The following is a 15,568-nucleotide window of genomic DNA, read 5'->3' as shown; positions in this document are numbered from 1 at the left end:
TATCCTACAGATACATTGAAATTCTTAGAAAAATATCTGTTTTCATTTATGAAATTTCGACAACTTTTCGAAAATGTTGTTTTGTGAATTTAATGACTTTTAATAATATATTAAAAAAATAAAAATGTTCAAACACTGAAACTCGTTAGCACTTTTCAAGATAGTGAGCGATCGCCATTAAAAGAATCTCTCCCTTGTGCACTGTCGCCATACTACTTTCTGCCTTTGTTCAAACTTCATTTTCGTTTTTCCCAGTAAATAATATAATAGCTCGCCGACCGCCAAGAAACCGATTATCATTATTTTTTTTGTCGTCTGCAGTACCTGCTATTGGCGTAGTGGCCGACGACTTAATGAATATTATATGAATATGAAATATCTTTAAAATGTCAAGTCACAAACACATAATAGGTATATCGGAAGCGAATGACCTACAGACAGTAAACTGTTGATCTATTCTGTAGGAATTTGTATATGAAAAAAAAAATATCAAGCAATTCGTTGCGTTGTCGGCGATTTATTTATTCAATTTTTTTTTTAAAAATCTCTTAAAGTTTTCTGAAATCTCGTCACACGGACTTAATGACACTATTACACAATGACGTAACAATTATAACTAAAAATCAAACAGTACAAATCAGATGCATACTTATCTTACTGTTTGCTGCAATACAACATTTGTCTGTCGATGTGAATTTTAGTACCTATATAATATATTATATTAACAACATAAGAGGTAATGTTATGTTCGCCTTTACTCTGCCAATACAATGAATTTGAGACTACAATATTATAATGCGATCTAGTTTACGGAAGTCTTAGGATTAGAAAAGTCGAGATTTGGGTGACGATAATATATTATAAGTAATTGTGCGTAACGCGTTGAAGTCTATGATTTTCTCGTATACACACGTCCATGCGTTTAATTATATGATATAAAATTATAAACGTTGACTTTCCCTCGGCCGTACATACAATATTAGTATATCATAGTCACATTTGCTGATGCACGCGTGTTGACGAACTAGTTTTTATGTATCTGATCAACACGATTCGGATAAAATCGCAATAATTATATGAATCGCACACATGACGTGTAGAGGTGTAATCATGTAGTGATAATAAATTTACCGTGAAAGCGTTCCGCGACTTTGGAGAAATTCAAAAACTAAACTGCGAAACACGATCTATATATTATTATGATGTTGTTATAACACTTGGTCACCTAGGCACTTGTAGCCACTCGGTGGTTTTTAATATCTTTATTAATATATAATTATTGCACGCAGTAATATAATATATAATGTACAACAATACACACACCTATAATACTATACAACTGTGCGAAGCCCGATTTTCGTGCAAATTAAAAACGAAGTTTCTAGAAATCGCACTACGATAACGTATTGCGAATTAACCACCCGAACTTTTACATCTGTACGTATTATATATATATAAAAAAAAAAATACAAATTCTATGAGCGAAAAAACGTTTTATTTCACGATATTGTCACCACCACCTTTGGCGTATCCGATCGGCGAGACCTACCGGCTCGGATTTTTAGAGATTTTTTTACGATGCCAGTTTTTTGTGAAAGAAGAAAGAAATATTGTATGGTGGATATGTTATTACGGCCATAGCAAAATCGCACGATAAAACACAAACGTGTACCGGTGATTTTCTTCTAGTGACACTAATAATTTTCAAACACAAAAAATATTCTATGTTCTTATGCGTGCAATTATTAAACTGTATATAGGTAAGTATGTGATACAATATTACATCAATAAAAACCTTATTTTTGTGGAAAAAGTAAAAATCAGCTATGAACTTTTTGTGCCTGTTCGTATTGGTATCGAAATGAAATAATAAAATACGAATTGATAATTTTATAATATTTTAATGACGAAGTTAATAAATAAGTATACATCAGTGGCGTGCTCACGGGGGGGGGGGGATCAGGGTGTCATATCCCCCCCTTCAGATTTTTTGCAATGATTTATTGTTTACATGAAAAAAATTTAGGTTTAAAATTCAAGATTTCGGTCGTAGATTAGATAGTGTTCCTGTATTCTTTTCAATTCGATATTCACGTGGGTCATATTATGTTTATTGTCTCCAAAAATATGCCACCAATATGTTTGGTCTAAAAATAAACTTGTTATTTCAATTTTTCCCGGAATGTAGAGACAGAGTTGATTAAAATACTACTATTAGTATATTGGTATATTGGTATTTATAACATATTTACATTGCATAATATTATCGACTATCGTGTAATAGTATAGTATTATGCTAAATTAAATCTAGAAGTTTTCAATATAAATATTATTTATAAAATATAAGAAAATATATGTATTAAAATAATATATTAAACTTGTATGTATATAATGTATATTGTATTTACTGGAGGAAGACATTTTCTTATTAATTTTACAATTTGAAAGCCTAAATATAAAAAGTGTAAAGTTTAAAGTAGAAGATTAAAATGTCTTTTCTAAGTTTTTCACAGGGGTAATGTAAATTAAAATATAAATTCAATGGAAGGGGGTGTGGGAGGCGAAGCCCCATGGGTGTGTGACAAGTCAAAAATGAATATCCCCTCCCATTCAAAAAAGCTGTGCACGCCACTGGTATACATTATTATAATTGGCCGCAGTTACGTCCACAGAAGAACATTTATGGTCGGGAGATATAAATTACAAATTAAAAGTGATGATGTATATAAGTTAAAAGGATTTGGTATAACGTCACACTGTTGGGGCAGATTGAACTGTGTGTTTGATAATGTTTTTTTAATAATATTATTATACTAGTCCTTTGTACTGGTGTAATCATACTATGTAATATTATAGGATGCAGTCTAGACTTGTAGCCATTGGTAGGTAATCTAAACGTTCACGTCTGAAATCGTAAACACGAGGTCACGAGACCGATTGGAGCCAATGGCCAATATCTATATTTCTGGTCAGAAATGTCTATAGGCTTTCCGTCGTGTTTCAAATTTTTTAATATTCGGTTGAATGGAAATAATCCAAGTTTGATGGTGACAAAATAGCAAAAACCGTTAGTCTTATATTATTATTAATTGCGTTATGCACATATTCAAATTTTAGTTCAAATTTCCTCTGATCGCCCGAATAACAATATTTACCTTGCCTGGTCAAAAGCCGAAATATGACGTTTTGCCCGAGGGCTGTGGGCAGTTTGCGTTTCGCCCGGGCATTTCTGAGGTTTGCCCGTAACACATCTATTAAGGAAATATGAAGTCGATTATTCAGTGCAATATCGACGCTTCATTATTGTACCTGGGACATGCTGGAATTGCGCGAGAAGAGGCGTAATACCTACGGTACATATTATATGATAATATAATGTCACTATTCGGTAAAATTGAATTTATATTTGACCAGCCCAATGCACCGGGTAATAGTAAATTAGCCATTTCGATTTAAATGAACAGCGTAATAGACTGTCGTTAAACAAAAATAAAAACAAACATACTTTTTGACGTTGGTCCTTCTTATTGCGCCAACGATACAATATTATTATCTTCATAATATTATAATATACCTATACCTATAGGTACCAATAATATACGTATATTAATACTATTATTTATTTAAATTTCTTATAAATCCTACACCTAATTTTTTTGTTTTGCCGTTTTATATTTCGAATCGACGTTTTTAAATAGTTCGATTAAAAAGTCGAACCCGTTCACATAATATTATTACACGTACACATACACTATATATATTATATAATATAGAGGTAGGTTCATAGCGTTTTTAAATCGCTTTATTATGGCACATATATTTAATATTTTACTGCCCGTTTTCCAAGTATTTATGCATAATACATTCGCGAACACAAAGCTACTATATGATGATATAAATTAAAATATATTATAATATTAATATTATTATTTTTATTCGAATTCGGTTTTCTGCGTGTTGAGAGACACGTGGATACCAACGAGTATTTACTGTCCAATTAATTCGGGTAATAGACGAGCAGTTAAAACGACCGCAATAATAATATTATTTTAATGACTTAAATACCCACCTTCGTGTATAATATTAATGCGTACTTACAATTTCGTGTGCAGGTTTTCGAAATCGAAACGGAATAGCTCGTAGTAGGTAGCTGTACATCGTATATCTACGTATCATTATTTATTTATTTTATCGTATAATCATAATGATATGGACGGTTTTTGCGGTCGAGAAACGGCGATAAGGACACCACCGTGTCTGCAGTATTGATAAACATATAGTTAGGTAAAGGCATTGAAATGATTTACATTTTTAATTTTAATTTTTTTTTCGAAGGGGGGGGGGGGGTTATTTAGATGAAATCTTAGAAATTGATTTCTATTTTATATCAATTTATTATTGATATTTGATATCTGATTAGGTTTTGGGGGGAGAATAGCTGCACGCCTTTTTATTTTAGTTATCATGTTTTATTGGTTTTTTTTTTTTAATTGTTAGCGTCAATATTAATGCTATAATATATTAAGCCGATGCCAACCTGAAAAGTGTCCATGCATATATTTAGATATTTTCATTATATTTACACTTATCCTTGTCTTCCAAAATCTTTAAATATATTATCTAATAGGATAATATAAAATCCGACGTTTGGATATCCAGTGAACATCGCAGCTTATTATAATCATGTTTAATGTTATTAACAATTGTACATTGTTATCGAAAATTCTATGTTCCGACCGGATGCGTGTACTGATTTATGTAAATTATTACCTCGGTTATTGTGAACAGTAGATATACACAGCATCAGTTCAAGGGCTATTTTAATATTTTATAACTGGTCCGTTTTTAGCGTCTACAAAATAAACTGCAAAAAGTGAGCTCGAGCCCTGAAACAGACGCTGGAAAACCTCAAAGTCCTTCCGAGTTGAGAGACGAGAAAGGTCTATATGACTTGTACGAAAAAGAGTTCAATTTTAATCATAAAATTGTAAACGACATATTATAAATACAAAAGTCTTGTAAATTAATAAGACCTGTTAACAATGAAACATCATTGAATGACTAATTTTTAAGTATTTAAGTAAAAATGATAATAAATAATGCATTTATATTTTTACTAAATATTTATATTTTTTTTAAATTAATATATGTATAATGAAATGTATTATAAATAATATAAATAATACATTTCATTATATTGTTAGGTACACGATAATACAGTAATAATTCATTTTTTCATATGACATGCCCCAGTTGATAATGTTATTTTTTTTTCTATTTTTTCTTTGCGTTATCATTCGTTGACGTTATCATTGAAGTCCCATCGACACCAAAACGATACAATTGAGAGACGTTCGCTTTATTTGGTGGTCATTTTTTAGTACACTTAAACTATACTATTATACGAGTCCCTCGGTCCTGCAGTAGTTTATCGTTCTGGCTGCGGATTGCCTATACCAGAGGTATTCAAACTGTGCGTCGCGGCTCCCAGGGGCGTCGAGGGAATTGTCGAAGGGAGCCGCATAGTATAATTGAAAACCAATAAATATTTTTACGAAAAACGTTTACTAATATCATTGAGGCACACCGGTTGGGAAACGTTGAACTGTGTACAACAGTCATTCGCAAAATATAGCTTTAATTTATTTTGTTTATGTAATATGGTAAATAAATTATAAAATATAAATTACAATCATATAAACATTGATGTTTTTGTCATTTAAAATTTGGGAGCCGTCAACATTTTGTGAAGACTTAAAGGAGCCGTGGGATGAAAACGTTTGAATACCTCTGGCCTATACCGATAGAACGAACAAGTGGACGAGGGCAGCGATTCCGGCGATTGTGGTCCTTCGGCCAGGGCTGATTTTCTTCAATATAGCCGATCCTTGTCCTGCTCTTGTAGTGGCTGCTGCTGCTGCATGCCATATTCGTCGCCGTCGAGCACCAGATCCTCTTGCTTCGTCGAGGGGGTACTGCTGGCTGCACCGCAGTCTGCCGCACATTGTATAGTGCACTGCGCCGTCGTCGGGGTCCAACGAGAACACCTCATGCAGGCTATAGGCGTCCTGGTCCGACAGTCCTGGTCCGCAAATCCTACGGTTGTCTTTCGTGCAGTATGATGTCTGAAAGGTGGAAATAGACATTTCCCGATTCCATACCAGCAGTTCTCCTTAAAGATTTGAACGGTTTCCTGAAATGATCGTCGGCCAAAAAGTGCTCTGTTTCAGACGTAATAACCTGGAAAGCTTGACAAAATGTCAACGTTTGATAAAAAATATAAGAACATTTATAGTTTAAAATTGATTATATAAGTATATATATAAGTATATATATAAGTATAAATGAAAACCTGATAGCAACAACAAGACTTATCCAATTGATACAATTTTTTAGGAGACAATTATTTCAATTCGTATAAGTATAAGTAGCCTTCGGTGACGAAATCGTCAAAATCAAATTTGTGTGATCTCAAAACCAAAAGGCAAAAAGTAAAACTTTTGAAGACGTCTTGTTGTAGCACTAAAAGATAAATCAGACAAATCCATTTGTATGATATCGTTGCACTTAACAATCGAATTTGTCTGTTTGTTGCACGAAACGTCGCAATTTTCGTTCTTCTTAATAATATGCAATCGAAAACTAATTTTGCTCAAAATATGGGCAGATCTCTTGTCAATCAAGCGAACAGGTTTAACGCAGTTGTTCTCAGGTCTTTATAATAATGTATTGCCTGATAAATTGTTATTTTCACCGTTTCGTTTAACGACAAAATATGCTGACGCACAATAACACATAATATACTTACATATCATGTATTATATAGTTACATACGATTTCTATTACGAGTTGTTTACGACTGTTGTTATAAAAATAATAATTAATATTACGAATAGCTATTAAGGCTGTCGCTGTGATTAAAAAAATTCAGTCGGACGACCCGTGTTCGGTCGGCAGTAAAAGCCAATTTCCCGAAAGCATGGCAGCTCGGGTAGCACACGATAGTATTATAATATTATATTTCAGTGGATAGGTTTGTCGTCGAATAATGGCGTATAATATAGTAATAATAAACACCATATCGTCTGGAAGCAATTATTATTGTATTGTATAATAATATTATCTCTTCCGTTCGCCCGCGCCCAAATGCGTCATATATATAGTATACGGCGACGACTACGCGGGTGGACACAACATTTTCTTCGTCATTAATTATATCGACCGACGTGATGATAATACGACGCGTATAGTGTAGTGGGAAAAAAAAATGTATAATGCATATTATACGCGTGATTTATGATGCGAATGGTGGAAATCGGCCGTTTCCATTCAGTCGATATAATATTATTATATGGTAGGTAGGTAGGTAGGTAGGTAGGTAGGTAGGTAGTTATTGTAGGTTAATAGTTATTACTCATATTTTAGTTTCATATGCATTATAACTGAGAAAATCGTGTGGACATAGAACTGGCGTTCGTCTAGGCCGTAGTGAGGGGAGGGGGGGTGGCGGGAGGGAAGAGAGAATGACTGCATAATCGACCAACAGTTTAATAACGTTCGTCCAAACCTAATAATATAATGTAATAATGTGTAAACGAAATAATAAACGAATATAATAGTATAAAAAAACGAAGAATTTTGTATGACCATCACTAACACGTCATTTATTTCTGACGTTCAATTTGCAGACAAAATGTTTGAATTTCGATTACATCTTTAAACAAATTTATTTAAATCTTTCAAACAACTTTAGCTATTTTGTACGGTGCTAAATCGATTATTCTGCCACGGGTCATATTATTAAAAAAAAAAAAAAAACATCCGACGAGAAATCGTGGTTTTCGTATTTTATTTTAACATGAAATTATGAGTACGAACTATAATAGGTATACCTATAATATGAAAAATATATAAAAACAAAAAAATACGATAAATTATCGCTTATGTGATATTTACAGTTGACTTTCGTATTATGTAAAAAAAATTGTCATCTACTTTCACGCGAAACAAATTTCAAAAATAAATTATACGATTTGCGGGCTCCGACGGCTTCGTGAAACTTTCGAATGAAATTTCGACGAGTATAATATTTACTCATAATATCTAATAAATAGGTGATTAGGTATTGAAAATATTTTATCTTTTAAAAGCCAATAACCACATAATATTATATCATCTATACTCAGGTGTTTAAAATGGTAGACGATTGGGTTGAACGAGTTGTGACCAACACAAACTTTGAAATTATAATATTATAAACGCACAGAAGTGACAACTATTATTTTCGTTTTTTTGCTTTCGCGTTTTTTTTAAAAAAAAAATGTAACTAAATAAAAAACGACTAAGCTAACAGTGTGACTTTTGACAGGGTTTTACAAGACACGCACATTAGTGCAGTGTTAACGTAACTACGTATAATATTATAACATAATAAATTTGTTGGTCGGCGCTGTGCTCACGCGTCCGTCATTACACATAATAATAATAATAATTATTGTGATACTACTTCGGACCCCCCTCGAACTTTTGGTGTGGTCCGTGAAAACGCGTTTTTTAAGCGTTAACATTTTGAAACTTAACACAGGTACATAATATATCAGGTAGGTACGTCGTCGTCGTCGTAATCGTACGTGCGTTATATTCTACGAAGCAGTCTGGCCGAGAGAGACAACTGCACCAGGTAAGTGGTAACCTGCGCTGAACCCAATAATATTTCGTGTCCCGTGGCCGTCCATAATATTATAATGAATATAATTCCTGCACGATAATTTATTTTATTTTTACGTTTCTACTATAAACGACGAGACGAGTGTATCGAGAAATGCTCGAGACCGTAAGAGACTTTAACGCATACATTATGCATACGGGTAGGTACCACGCGAACGAATAAAGATACGATATTGTAATAATGACTCGTTTGTCCGTGGTGCGCTTTTGCTGCAGTCCCTGACTCGGAAGTGCACCGGGTGCATCACCTATCATCATGACATAGTATTGTACGTACGCGCGCGCAGCGAGACGTCAATCGTTTTTTATAATAATATACCGAAATATAAACAACATCCCACCGTAATAATAATATATTATACTACATCGTCGTATCGATAGTGAAAATATTAATTAATATTGCCTATTATTATTATAACGATCGGCCCGTCTCCTCCCGCATTCTTGCTGCAACGGTCTACCAGATCCGCTGTAACACGACCACTGTAATATTAGTTTATTATTATTATTTTTTTTTTTTATTGAAAACGCGTCTTCTTTACACCGAGCTCTAGTGTTATGATTATAGTTGTGCAACTGATTAAATTTATCGTACAACAATAATTCGCCTCGTGTAAAATATAGTTATGACTATATTATTGGTACTTAATCACAGTGCACACAACATAATATATTATTGTTGTTGGAAACGGCCGGTACCGTTCGCCGCGATATTGTAAATCGTCGTAGACCATAACGAGATACGTAAAATAATTGCGAAAAACCTTTTGGTCGTAACACGAATATCGCAGCGGCGTATAATAACGTGTACGGTACAATATTTATAGGTATATAATATGCACAGTGGTGTGTCCATACCAATTTCAATCGATCGGCGATCGAGGTCGTGTTCGATTTTTTTTCTTTTTTTTTTAATTAGAATTTTTTTTTGTTATTTTCGATCAATTGAATTCGATTTAATTTCCTTAATTTTTGTCATGAATGATAGCGCGCCCAACCTCATGTCCTATGTGGGTATATATATGTACACGAATCGCGACCGCGAAAACAAGCGCTTTGTTGAATACTTTATTTGAAGACTAAACTGTAATATTATTATAATCGCATCGCCACGTGCATAATATTATGCATGTATTATATAGGTATATTTTTTAAGCTACTAATGTTGCACTCTTAAGTGCATAAGTGCATGCATATTTAGTGATTTTGTGGAGCTACAAACCCTAGTTATGAGGTAAAGATAATTGAAGTTGGCGGTTGAGTGCTCAAAACTCGTTGGCTGGAAAGTTGATACTTAGAATTACAATGTTTTTAAGATTGCTTGTTGTTAACCATACCTTATTAATGATGACAGTCGTTTCAAAAGTAAATAATGTTATAACAACATTAAACAACCATAAAATTAAAAATTAAAATTTTTTTAAAACAAAATCTGGTGCTGTCCGAACCCCAAACAGAGTCTACATTAAAACAATTACGGTGCGAACATCATTATGATAATGTTAAGCCAACTGCGAAGCCGAAGTATAAGCGAAAATCGACGTGCGAATGTGTTTGACACTGAGAACATATTTTGTACTTAAGACAACTCCAAATGTCTATGTGTGCGCATCGTAATGATATATACCTACCATATATTGTACCTATACACGTGGGTATAATGCGATTTGCGTGCAAACATTTTATACACTTTCGGTGCCTGGGTGAGTGACCTGTTTTTAATAACGACTTAAAATCGTTTTTGTGTTCGCGTTCATAATAGCTACAATGATGTATAAATTTGGATTTATCGATTCGATCTTGTTGTCGTTTATAGTTATTATAATAGTGTATGGTCCTACTGTGCAGGCCGATATTATTATTTTAGTGTTTGACATTATTTCACGAACACGCATTAAACTGCAGTTTCAAATACTAAAACATCGTTTTCCTTTGTGTCTGGATATAGGTTTAAAAAATAAAATTTTATGATCGGTTCACAATGGTGAAAACGACAAGGGCAATACAGTTACATTAAAATTTATCACATTTTCGTGTACTTTAAATCGTCCAAGAGCGTATTAACTGTTTTATTAAAAGAAACAAACCATATAATAGTATGAAAGCGTACAAGCTGCTAAGCGCAATTGTTTCAAAACGTTGACAAAACCACAACCGTTCTCCATCACCGTCGTTCTTGCACACCGTGGCAGTAATGATGATGATGATGATGATGATGATGATGATGATGATGATGATGATAATATTACGATCATTTGTCGCGTGCCCATATATGTACCTCCATGTAAGTAGAACTGCAGCATACTTAGTATTTATTATACACATCGCCATGACCGTTGCCCTCTCTGCGGTTCGTATATACCCATAGAGGTATATATTTTATATTTATACGAAAACACAAAAAAAACATTTATCACACGTACAATATTAAGTATAATACACAAATATTTGTATATAATATTATAACACGACTATTGGAACCGTTGTCGTTGCTCGCGCGCAATAGATACGATCTCGACTCGCATCCAGCGCGATATTTTGTTTCCGACGAGCAGTGCAACAGGTTTGATGATAATAATAATAATAATAATTGTCGAAATTATAATTTTTATCGTATACCTACATAATACACGTAACTCGATGTTTTCGGTGTAGGCCGTTGGCTCGTTATAATAGCATGATAATAATATATTATAATATTAATAGAGCTAGCCTGCATATACTGTTTTAGGACTCTGCCAGTTCACGCCAACGCGCCCCTGCGCCGCCTCTATATTACATCAAATTAACGATGATTGGGCCGGTGTCTGGAAATCACGAGACCATACGAGAAAATACCCATAAAAGTTTGTAATATAATATATGTAAACACACCGATTCTACGTGTAATGTGTATACATATAGGTCATATATATGTACTTGCCACCAAAGGTGTTATCGCGGGTATTTAAAAAATAGAAGAAAAACACATTTTTTTTTTATACCGTCTGTGCTGTCCTCTTGTACGGTAAAAAAAAAAAAATACCTATGCAGATTTTAGATACGAATTTAGAAAATTATAAAAAACTAACTGCGACACAAGTTGCTATACATATAACCATATGGTACAGTGTTGATTACGGACAGGCGCAAAAGTACCTAATAATATATTTTTACGACCGCGTGAAAAAAAAAATATCGGAGCGTAGGTAGAGATTATATGTATACATCGAATAATATGTAAATATTCAATTAAGCCAACGGAAAATTGCCAGTTTCGCATCCGACCAATTCCGACGAAGACGCAAATCCTAAAAATAGTATCTAAATGTATTGCTGTCGAATGTGCAGAGCGGCGTGCACGATGGACTGTATAGTATATTTATTTGGTGATAAACATGCAACAGGTAGGTAGAGTTTGGGCCAGAGCTGCAGCTAATAACGTAAAACGAGCTGCGATGAACCTGCAGTGTGCCATAAAATGTCGTAATAGTGTACCTATATTTGAAGAGCGTGTGGGGGGTCGTTAGTCGTCGTTATCACTGAACGGAAAATACTCGTAGTCTCGATGAGAATATTATATAATATATTTATGCATAGATTGATCCAATAAAATCATCGTTTATATACGTTCCATAAAATTGTTATTGATATGAGCATGTGAATTTCGTTAAACGAACACTTTGTTAAGTAACATATTATAATATTATTGTAGATTAAACGAAATGGTTTACCGTATACAATTATAAACCGATTAAAATAGAACTTTGTTACTATAACTAAGATCTTTATTAGTTCTAATAAAATTTTATGTACCTACCTATTTAATGTACTTTTGTTATTGAATTAACGAATTACTATAGTATACTCATCGTATTGTGACGATTTCGACATTATTAGTTTTATCAATTTTTCTTAATTAAATATTTTATCAGGATGGACTTGAATTAATTTTAAAGAATTGTCTCTTGGCTTACTTTATAAAAATATAAATATATGAACACGTTTAACAGGTATAGATAAAAAAACAAAATATTTGACTTCACTGCAGAGTAAATAAGGTGTAACGACTTGCTCTGACTTAGAGAAAACTGTAACATATATATACTCACTGCAGCTCGTTACAGCTGGTCGGAGTTTATAAAGTAATATATTAATATGCATTTTTTCTATTTGTTATTTACAGTATAACTATGTAATCTTTAGAATAAAAAAGTAATGCAATATTGCAAATTGCAAAAATCAAGAATATTGATCGACAAAATGTAAAATAACGGAGGAGATTATATCCCAGTCTTTAACGAATATGTTTTTGAAAATATTGAACAAACTGAAGAAAGGAAAAAGGAACTATAGCAGTAAAGAACTATAAAAATAGTTCGACCATCAGGATTAACAGTAATAAAAAAATAACATTAATAGTTTAATTTCGTTCCAAATATGGTTAGTTTCCGGAGAAATGTAGGTTTACAGGGTAAAAAAATAAAAAGTATTATGCGTTTAAGTATAGGTATAATGCCGGAGACAGGGGAATACTGCATACAGGAACACCGAATTCAACTCATCATTTTTATAGAGTATACAATTTAAACGTCCTTGTATGTTATAACTTATAATATATAATAATAATTTTTATATAATATATATGCACACCGAACATATAATATTATACATTTTAATAACTATTGTGTAGAAGCACTATATTATTGTTGTAGGGTCCGCACTACACATGTCTAAGTCAACTTTTTATTCATTCATTTGTATGAAACTCGTCAATTAAGTGTTATAAAAGTGGTAGGTACCTATAATAAAAAATATATAATAATAATGGTAATAATAAACAAGAATTATAACAAAAAATGTACACATTGTATAAAAATATATTATTATCGCTGCGGGTCACGTATGGCAACTATTATAATTTACAATATATTATAATACAATATTGATAACTAAAATAATACAATGAAATAACATTGAACATGTTTTCGAACAAGAAGACTTTGTAAATTGTAAGAGTATAAAACAATATAGGTACATTTTATATATTTATAGTAATTTGATAATAATAATATAGACAGTACCTATGCTATTTAAAGTATACTGTTGCATATTATGCAACGTACGACAGGCGACGGCTTCGGGCTTAACTATATTTTGCCCAATCGCACTTTAAATTGTTTGTATTATATTAAAACACATAGAAATTGTTCAAAAAATACAGAAATCTATCTATTGATCCACATACTTGCCATTAAATGTTTTATAAATATATTTAACATCCATTAATTTATATATTATATTATTAATACCATCGCAACAAACAATAAATTACAAACCACGCAGCCCGTGCGTTTAAGTCTCTCAACCATTTTCACGCGGTTGGCGCATCACTATATTATTATAATATCAGCTCACTGCTGTCTGTCTTATAGTATAATATTTATCAAAAAAAAAAAATTAATTAATTGCAATAGTTTCGTCGAGTAGTTGTTCGAAAAATGACAGCAGTAAGGTAGACAACCAATTAAAGAAAGAGTAAATTATTTGTACGATTGGTATATAGTTATACAATCGTACATTTGATGTGTTAATCGAACTGACGTATAATCGCGGGCTCAGGGCGCCGAAAAAATATAGTAACAGTAAAACCACTATTTAAATGTAGAATTTTTTATTGCAGTGACAAGAAAAATCCAAACCGAGGCGATTATATGCATAGATGTGCATATTATTACTATTATTATATATTATAATATTACTGCAGTTCAGCGTTATATAATAATATAATATTAATAAAACGTATATTATTCGAAAAAAAATCTTGTCGCTTTACTATATTGTGTAGATATTATATACTTTAACGATTACATAATATTATGTACAGCTAACCTATCCGCAAACTTACAATCTGTAGGAATAATAACGATTTTTCCGACGAATCTCAATTTACCTCATATGGGCGTCATGTACTATATATAGGCACCCCATCATGTGTGGATATAAATTATATATACCTACTGCTGCAGCATTCGAACGCGATGAAGACTTTCGATATTATTATGACATTATATACCATATTATATATGTACATATAGACGCGATATAATTTGTACTTATATGTCTTATACATATATATGTACGTACAGTGTGCACCTACGCCGACGTTTAAACTTATAATTGAATTCCACACGTGGTTTTCACGGTCTTGGCGGATATCACATATAGCTAGGTATCACGTCACACACGATCCTGCAATATAACAATACTACCCCTGGCGCGTACGTGTGTTATTTTCCATTCCCCCTCACCCTTCACCCCTTCATCCGTCGACTTTGACGCGTACCCATCTGTACGCGGAGATGGCTGTTAAACGATACGTTTTTCGGAGATTTCTGGTCGCGTGTTCGGAGACGACGTACGTGCGCGTACCCGACAATTAGCGTGTACCACCGTAAACAAAACAAAATAAACGAACAGAAAAAAAATGAAGAAAAAAATTGAAGAAAAACCAATTTCGACATGCAACCGGCCGCACGTTTCGTGGGAGTTTCGGTCCGAGCAACTGGTTTTTGGTGTCTCCATAATATTATAATATACCTGTCTTTCGACCAAAATGTATGAGCTGTACCTATACCGGCTAGCAGCTAGCTGTATTTAATAACAGTAATGATAGTAACAATATATAACTAGTAATTTATAAAGTATAGTGATGATGATAATGACGTATGCATAATATAATATATATTGTGGGCATTATTCGAGATTATATTTATTATTATTATTATTGTGTGTATAGGGTATATTCTGAGGGGCGGCCTGCATGGCCGCGTGCACACAATATTATATATGATGACAAAAA

The 15,568-nt window shown here is 32.9% G+C and overlaps 1 protein-coding gene across 1 annotated transcript; it reads right to left on the bottom strand.

The window, feature by feature from the left end:
• Positions 1-5,265: 5,265 nt before the first annotated feature.
• Positions 5,266-11,637, bottom strand: LOC111032310. Its single transcript, XM_022312582.1, has 2 exons — positions 10,815-11,637; positions 5,266-6,248 (listed from the first exon to the last, which is right to left on the bottom strand). Exons 1-2 carry the CDS (start codon positions 11,056-11,058, stop codon positions 6,097-6,099), a joined length of 396 nt encoding a protein of 131 aa, XP_022168274.1. The 5' UTR covers positions 11,059-11,637; the 3' UTR covers positions 5,266-6,096.
• Positions 11,638-15,568: the final 3,931 nt, after the last annotated feature.

This window comes from Myzus persicae, unplaced genomic scaffold, assembly GCF_001856785.1.
Source record: "Myzus persicae strain clone G006 unplaced genomic scaffold, MPER_G0061.0, whole genome shotgun sequence".
Taxonomy (NCBI): Eukaryota; Metazoa; Arthropoda; class Insecta; order Hemiptera; family Aphididae; genus Myzus; species Myzus persicae.
This window is presented reverse-complemented; position numbering and strand designations above follow the sequence as displayed.

Excerpts from the sequence above, each read along its gene's own strand:
- LOC111032310 (XM_022312582.1), bottom strand. The coding sequence starts at position 11,058 with ATGGCGATGTGTATAATAAATACTAAGTATGCTGCAGTTCTACTTACA. Across the intron at positions 6,249-10,814 it reads CGCTTTCATACTATTATATG|CTTTCCAGGTTATTACGTCT; the intron begins GTTTGTTTCTTT and ends CATTTTGTCAAG.